Source organism: Cloeon dipterum, chromosome 2 (assembly GCF_949628265.1).
Source record: "Cloeon dipterum chromosome 2, ieCloDipt1.1, whole genome shotgun sequence".
Classification (NCBI taxonomy): domain Eukaryota; kingdom Metazoa; phylum Arthropoda; class Insecta; order Ephemeroptera; family Baetidae; genus Cloeon; species Cloeon dipterum.
Window position 1 is genome coordinate 2,599,976 of NC_088787.1, and position 7,688 is coordinate 2,607,663.

Sequence of the window (7,688 nt, forward strand, 5' to 3'; positions counted from 1 at the left end):
AGTTTAAATAATCGGATTATCTTCAATGCGACCGGTCATTTATCTAACCGCAGTTGCCACATCTAAACATATTGTCACTCTTGCCTGCTCGCAAAAACCACATTTCGGTCCTCTTCTAACGTTCTAACGCAGATTTTCGTTTGAACTTTTTTATAGAGACAGGAAACCAAAGTCCTCCAAGTAGTGCGATATATGTGACGGAGGAAGACGAGGTTTTTGGCTTGGGATCAAATTTGTATGGATGCCTTGGCACTGGTGACACATTTCCGCACCCAACGCCGACAAGAATAGACGTTTTGTGTGGACAAAATATACAGGGTATAATTTTTTTTATTTTACCCAGAAAGTACATATTTTACATAAATCGTTTATAAGGTCTAGAAATCAGCCCATTTGGAAACTCGTTCTTTGCGATTTCATCTCTTGGCTCGGTTTTCGCATGGGGAAAAAATAATTCTGGCCAGCTAGGACTGGTAACGCATCAAGAGATGATTATTCCAACCAAAATATCAGGAATTTTGGAGGGGAAAAAGGTTGTGCAGGTTGCCTGTGGCAAGTTCCATACCTTGGTTCTTACATCAGATGGACAGGTTCCAATGAAAATGCAATTTAAAGAATAAAATTAATTCAAGGTCAACCTAGGTCTTTGCTTTTGGTCACAATCACTTTGGGCAATTAGTACTCGCAAACAACGTTGGAACTAATTTGCCAGCAAGAGTCGAAGGTCCTCTGACTGGAAGGTGTGTCACCGCGATTGCCTGCCAAAACCGTACATCCGTAGCACTGCTTGATTCCGGAGAGGTATAATGATCGTTTATTATAAAATGATGGGGAAAAATGATGAATATAAGAGTCGACACATTAATTCTATAATTCTTGTTGGTTCTGATACATGGGTTTTTAATATTGTCCTTTGACCTGCATTAAAAAGTGGCGTGCCATCTGAACATAAATCTAGATCAATTTCTTTGATTCACTTTTTCCTTCCTTCCTCTGTTATGTGGAAAGATGAGTTTTTATTCACCTTAAATTTATACACAAATGTGATAATCCATATTAAATTTTTTACATATTAATTTAATTATTTCTTTTATTTAATTACTTTTTGTTACGAAGAATAGGATTAAAGGTAGATACAGATGCTAATACATTTTTTCTGAGATTGTTTTGTTATTTGTTTGGATATCTGTATATCTACAATTTTGTACGGAAGGTAAAATCATGTTTACCTGGTTAAGCTTAGAGGCTACACCCATTATTATATCTTAACCCTTATTTAACGAATTTTTAAGGTCTCAATCCTATTGGATAAAAATGTAACATTGATTTTAGGCCTTCGCTTGGGGTTTGAATAATAATGGCATTATGGCAATCAAAATGAACGAACAACAAAAAATCCCAGTCAAAGTTTCCGGATTGGAAGGAGAGACGATTTCGAAAATCTCGTGTGGTCATGAACACACGCTTGCGTTGTCCACCGACGGAAAAGTCTATTCTTGGCAAAACAAACAAATAAACAGTCTTGCTCTTTTTGGAGCCAGAATGGAAAGTTTTTTGCCGGAGATAATTTCTTCAGCTATAGGCAGGTGAGGAAAACTTTCAATTTTCATGTTTTTCATTCAAATTAAATATATCTCGTTGTTTTCATCTTCAGGGTTATTGATATTGCAGCTTTTTCTGATGCAAGTGCTGCATTAACTGAATTAAATCAAATTTACATCTGGGGTCGTCACGGAAGTGAGGATTTTATTTCTCTTTTAGAACAGCTTTTTTGAAAACAAATTGTTCCAGATCAAATGATACCGGCACCAACGATCACCTCTTTTTCGTCACTGGACGAAGTTTTCGCGCCAAACACATTCCGACCTCTGCGGCCAAATGGACCTTCGCCAAAAGAACAAATGATGACTCATGCACCTGACGTAGACAACGAACAACTCACAGACACACTCATTGATTGCCTCAAACAGGGGTTCAATGATTTAGTAATTTTATTTCAATTAAATGTTTAATCTGATACTTATGAGCTTTTTGGATGAACAGGAAACTGCTGATTTTGCGTTCGTTGTTGACGGAAAGAAAATTCACGTTCACAAAGCGATTTTGATGCTTCGCTGTGTCGTCTTCAAGACGATGTTTCTGGGCGATTGGAAAGAGTGTCACACAAAGTATCAAAATTTTCCCTAATTTGTTTCATTTTTATTAAAAAATAATTAAAGCGAGCATACGATCGAGGGGCACAGTTTCGACGCTGTCTATGCACTCTTGAAATATTTCTACACAGACGAGCTTGAGGTGGAGCCAGAAAAAGCTCTTGGTAAATAAAATTGATATTATTTTATAAGTGTCATTTTTGTGACTTAATATTAATAGAATGCCTGAACCTGGCCCACTTCTACCAACTGAAAGGTCTTCAAACGAAGTGCGTGCGACTGATCAAATCTGGCGTGACAGCGGAAAATGCAGCTTCGATTTACGACAAGGCTCTTGTATTTGGCACCAAGGTAGCATTAAATTTGAAATACAAAATTTAGGTTTGGCTTAATATTATTTTTAGGAACTCGAGGACTTCGTTTTTTGGTTTTGCTTGAAAAACCTGACAGCCGTGGTGAAAAGCGATAGTTTCAAAAAGTTGAGCGAGAAAGTTACCATTGATTTCTTCCAACGTGCTGCTGAACAAGGAGGCTTCAAAAATTGACAACTTTGAAATATTTTTGATAGTTTTTACCATGCTTATTGTTTTAAAATTTCTTGTTACTGGCTCATTAAAATTTATTACTCACTCCTGTTTAATAGAAAAAAATTCGAGACTGGTTTTTATTTCTCTTCTCGTCTATATGCCGCTGCAATATTATTATTGCGTCTTGTGATGCATATCTAATCTCGACGGACAAATGGACTTTAGTGCCGTTTCAGAGATCGCTGCCTCTTATCTTTTACTGACGTCACGCACGCACTAAAAGCCCTGTAGTGCAATGATCGAGCTATACTTGGAAAAAAGAAATTTTTATATTAGTTTAGCAAAAAGGATCAGGCACTGGATATAAATTCTCATTGCGGCACAGATTCACTCATTCAGGTTTTTTGAGAGGAAATCTTTAACGTTAGAAAAACCTTGAACCAATTTGAAAGCGGTGATAACAAAATGATACACCGCACACGGCACATTTTGCACGCGGCTCTTTTTCTTATCGCATATTTTGATATTATAAGCCCACCTTATCTGTTTTTTACAATTATTGCTGTAGCTCGCGGCTCGGGCAGTAGTGCTTTCATGATAAGAAAAAGTGTTGCGATGTCGAACTGCTTGGAAAAGTGGAAAATATTTGACTCGCTGAGTGAACGCACGTGAAGCGGAGCATCCTTCTTGCAATTGTTTTCCGTGAGAATTGATTAATGGTGAGATGTTAACCTCGCTCATAAGCCCCGAATTAAAATGCAATTTCCGTGACAAATGATGACCAGGTAAATAAAATTTAAAGCTTGAAAAGACTGAAATTTTGAGAGGACAAAAAATAGAGGGTATGTATATCGACAGAGAATTCAACTGTTTTCAATATTTCGATTTTAATTATCTCCCAAGCAAATATTTTCAAATAAAACAAAGCAAAATATTTTTTCTGATATGCAATTTAATTACAGATTTATTCCGACCATATCGCTCATCTCTAATCAAACCTTTTACAAATCTAAAATATCCTAACAAGCTATAAGCAATAAATATGCGTACAGTTCCAAAAACAATTCGTTGATTTTTAAAAACAAATTTTCTTCCACATTTTGCTATTATTTCCTAGATGAATAACAATGTATTGAGATAAGGCATCAGTAAAAAAAGCAAATAGAAATTGAAGAAAACAGGCCAGCGACCAGCATGGGAAAATTTGGTCCAATTGTCTCGCCAGCGTTTTTACTGTGAAAAATCCACAGCAATAAACCATTGGGTCCACTATTTCCCCAACTACCACTGCCGCCTACTCCTCTGCCGCCTCCTAATCCTCTGCCACCTCCTACTCTGCCGCCACCTCCTCTGCTGCCTCCTCCTCTGCCGCCTCCTCCTCCTCCGCCACGCCCACCGAGAGCAAAGAGAAAGGTGCTCTGGAAATAAAATGTTTCCTACATAATGTTATCAGGGCGGCAAAATTTTAGTTAGTACTCTAAAAGGTTTTCTAATTGAGTTTTGAATTTAGGGATTTTAATTTAATATCAATAATGTTATAAATCGAAAACAATAAAAATGGAGGACGTGTAGTATTAAAATGGTATGCAGTTTCTATGGGTATAGAAATATATCAATTTTTGTATGAAAAAATTATAGGAATCGTATAGGATGCGTACCTCCGATTGGTTGTCTATTTTCTCGTCCAGTAGCTCATCTGCTTCATCCAGGCTGATCGGGAGAGCGTCGGCAGGGTCACCTGAGGCCAAGAGCAAAACTGCGACCACGTGAACAAATAGGAGCAGAATGGTTGTTCGTAGTTGCATTGTCAGTGGCTTCACATATACACGTACACCAAGGTGTTGCACGTTATATATACACACTTCGAAAAGTTTTGATTTTTTGCCCTCCCCTCTACTGAGTGTACTTCAAAACTGTCGCAAGTCAACTCGTAATATTGTTAAAATTATTATTCAGAGTAAAGTGTTTTGTCTATTATAAGAGTTTTAAAAAACATAGTGTATTGTTCATTTTTTCATCAACTAAAAAATCCAATCAATATTTTCTGATAAAAAGTGCAGTCAATTTTCTACTTGACGTTCTTTTCTAGATGGTTTCATTTTCTCAGCAGCATTTCCTTTCTATTTTCTGACTTTAATGGCCGATCTCCGCGACAGCAAAAGCATTAATTCTCAATTTCACAGGTGTCTTAATCAGTGGAGACGCCTTAGACAAGTTATAACACCTAAACTCACCCAGTTTCAAACCTCCACATTCAACAAAACAGATTAAAGCAAATTCAGTTGCAACAAAAGCGAAATCCTCCGCTTCATTTTGTGCCGAGCTAATTGCATAACCATAGAAAATCATATCAGCTTGACCATAAAAATAGAAATATAAACAAATTGAAACGCAATATTAGGAAAATGACCATGTCCAATAACGCACAGCAGCACAGCACATTCGTCAAACAAGCATGAAATTATAAAGAATTAAGGGAAACAAAATCACACCCCTCTCTTAATAATAATTATATTAAAACCCCAAAATTGAATTACCAGTCCAAAAATAAGGCCTTTTCCGGCGTCCATGAGTAAAAAAGGGGCTAAAGACTTTAAAGGAGAAGCACGAGAAAAAAATACGATTCATGTAGTAGAATTAAATAACTCTTATTTTTTTATTGAAGCCTGCGTTTTTATTATCCGTGCCCCAAGGAAGAATTGGATCGAAACTTCCAAATAAGGGATTCTTGGTCCAATGAAAGGAACTGAGACTCACTTTAGGCTGCTCTAAATTCTGCATATGTGCTGCAATTTATTGTTACTTTCAACCAGGAACCTCTTAACAGAATCGTGATTTGAACGCAAATATACGTTAGAGCAAACTATTTTAGGTTTCAAGCAGGATAATTATTTCCGATTAGTGGTTGGCGTATCTATAAAACCGCAGTGACGCACATATAGCCTCTGTTCGAAGTGAACACGTAAAAGGAAGTAACTCAACCACAAGTCGAGCTAAAACGGGAGGAGTGATTAAAACTGATATTTAAAATCAGCTGCAAATAAAAATTAAATTAGCATGAATTTTCCTCATAGAATCGCTCCTGCTCGAAAGATTATTCCACAAATTATTCTTGCCTTGCAACCAACTAAATGATATTAACAATTTTTTATTGCTTTTCTGCCTCGTGTTCATACAATTACTAATTTAAAAAAAGATTTATTTGTTTATTTTCCACAGCCACAATTCCAGCCTCTATCACGTCCAGTGTCTAGTGCTGTCCCATGAATTGTCACTACCAAATGGGCGCGTGTGTATGCTTTCCTCATCACAGCAAAAATTCTAAAATTCTACCGCTCAAATCACCGCAGAGTTGTTGAAAATGTATGCAATCGGCTCGACACAAGCGCCGAGCAGGATGCATTGCCAGAGAAATTATACAGGCGCCTTTCATTTGAGCTTGACCATTAAAATAAAAATAAATTTATAAACAAAACGAATGAAACACGATAATATATATAAAAATGATTGTCCTACGCACAGCAATTTGAAGCTGATCGTAGAATTATAAATAAGCAAAAGATTAAATAGAATTATCGGAAAGGAATTTTTAAATGGCAATCATCTCTAGACAAATAAATGGGTTAGAAAAGAAAGGCCAACAGGTTAATTTGAGATTTTTATTTTAATGGAAATTCCGACAAATAAAAGATTATTTTGCTAAAATAGACGAGAAACTATAGCGTTACGTTCAGCTCCTGTATTTTTAATTATAACTATTAATTAAATTGCAACAAACAATATTTTTCATTATAGTATCAGTAGACAACTGTTTGCTGAGGGATAATTATAACAATGAATAAGCATAATAAATTAAAAGTTGACCATTTCGCCACTGCTAGGCAACACCTCAAGATATTGCACCGACTCCATTGACGGTGCAGAAGAAGGACCTGGTCCGACGCCGTCGTAAATATTATCCGGCTCCGTCGGACCAACATCGTCATACACCGGTTCTGATGGTTTTCCCGCTTTGGCTTTTCCCATCAGATGCCAAGGTACCTCGTAGGGCTCAGGAGAAGGGTTCCTGCCACTGGCGTAATCAGGGTCAACTTCAGAGTACAGTGGTTCGTCAGGATTATTCTCAGGTATGCTCGGTTCGGAATTTTCAGGTGCGACGTCGTCGTACACTGGATCGTCCGGGATTTCCGCACGATTGTCCATCGGTATCTGTCTCGAAGAGGTTTGCATTCTTCTCATCCTCAGGGTTTGCCACACATGGACAATGCCGCTCAAGACCAAGAAAAACGCGAGCAAACAAATCACAATTGTGGTGAAAGAAAAGGCGGGAGCTTGAGGCGTAGTCCAGGCTGCAAATGGAATGGTTACAAGAAAGTGATTAGACTGTGTAGACACTGTTCCGGAATCTTTGATTCTTTGAGAAATTAAAATCCTTTGCAATTTTTAATATGTATGAATAAAATAATTAATTCAATTCCAAAAGCATAAATAGCAAATTTCATAAATTTTGGTTAAGTTTGTCAGTTTTTTATGAATTTTAAGAAGCAAGAATGAATATAAAAGCACGTGGTTATAATTTTTTGTGGTAAAATACACAAAATGCGTATTTATCTCGCAATCTTAAAGTGCACTTTGGTTGAATTTACCTGTGGATGGGCTGAATAGATACATTCTTGCGCCGACTGCAGCCTTGACAAGCTTATGCCTATTCCCACTTCCGGTTACATTTCTCTCCGTCAACCATAAAGTGCCGTTCGTGTCCAAGGTAAAAGTAAATGGTTTTCCTGCATGCAGTCCTTCAACCTAAAGAGTGCAGTGATTTGATATTGTCTGCCTGACATTCCTGACAAAGCATAAATTGTCGGGAATACGAGGGGAAGATTAAAAATTAAGATGGTGTATTATATTTTGCATCGAATTAAAGGCGATGTTAACTTTTTAATTGAGTTGCAACAAACAGGGTTTTCCAATTATTGCAAAGCAATGAAGCCAATACATTAGAAAACAT

The 7,688-nt window shown here is 37.0% G+C and overlaps 1 protein-coding gene across 1 annotated transcript; it reads left to right on the plus strand.

The window, feature by feature from the left end:
* The first annotated feature begins 1,354 nt into the window (after nt 1-1,354).
* On the plus strand, nt 1,355-2,751 carry LOC135937791 (RCC1 and BTB domain-containing protein 1-like). Its single transcript, XM_065481030.1, has 7 exons — nt 1,355-1,586; nt 1,655-1,737; nt 1,792-1,985; nt 2,044-2,168; nt 2,220-2,317; nt 2,374-2,504; nt 2,558-2,751. The coding sequence occupies exons 1-7, from the start codon at nt 1,366-1,368 to the stop codon at nt 2,696-2,698; spliced, it is 993 nt and encodes a 330-aa protein (XP_065337102.1). The 5' UTR covers nt 1,355-1,365; the 3' UTR covers nt 2,699-2,751.
* Nucleotides 2,752-7,688: the final 4,937 nt, after the last annotated feature.

Excerpts from the sequence above, each read along its gene's own strand:
- LOC135937791 (XM_065481030.1), top strand. The coding sequence starts at position 1,366 with ATGGCAATCAAAATGAACGAACAACAAAAAATCCCAGTCAAAGTTTCC. Across the intron at positions 1,587-1,654 it reads ATTTCTTCAGCTATAGGCAG|GGTTATTGATATTGCAGCTT; the intron begins GTGAGGAAAACT and ends TTTCATCTTCAG. Across the intron at positions 1,986-2,043 it reads AACAGGGGTTCAATGATTTA|GAAACTGCTGATTTTGCGTT; the intron begins GTAATTTTATTT and ends TTGGATGAACAG.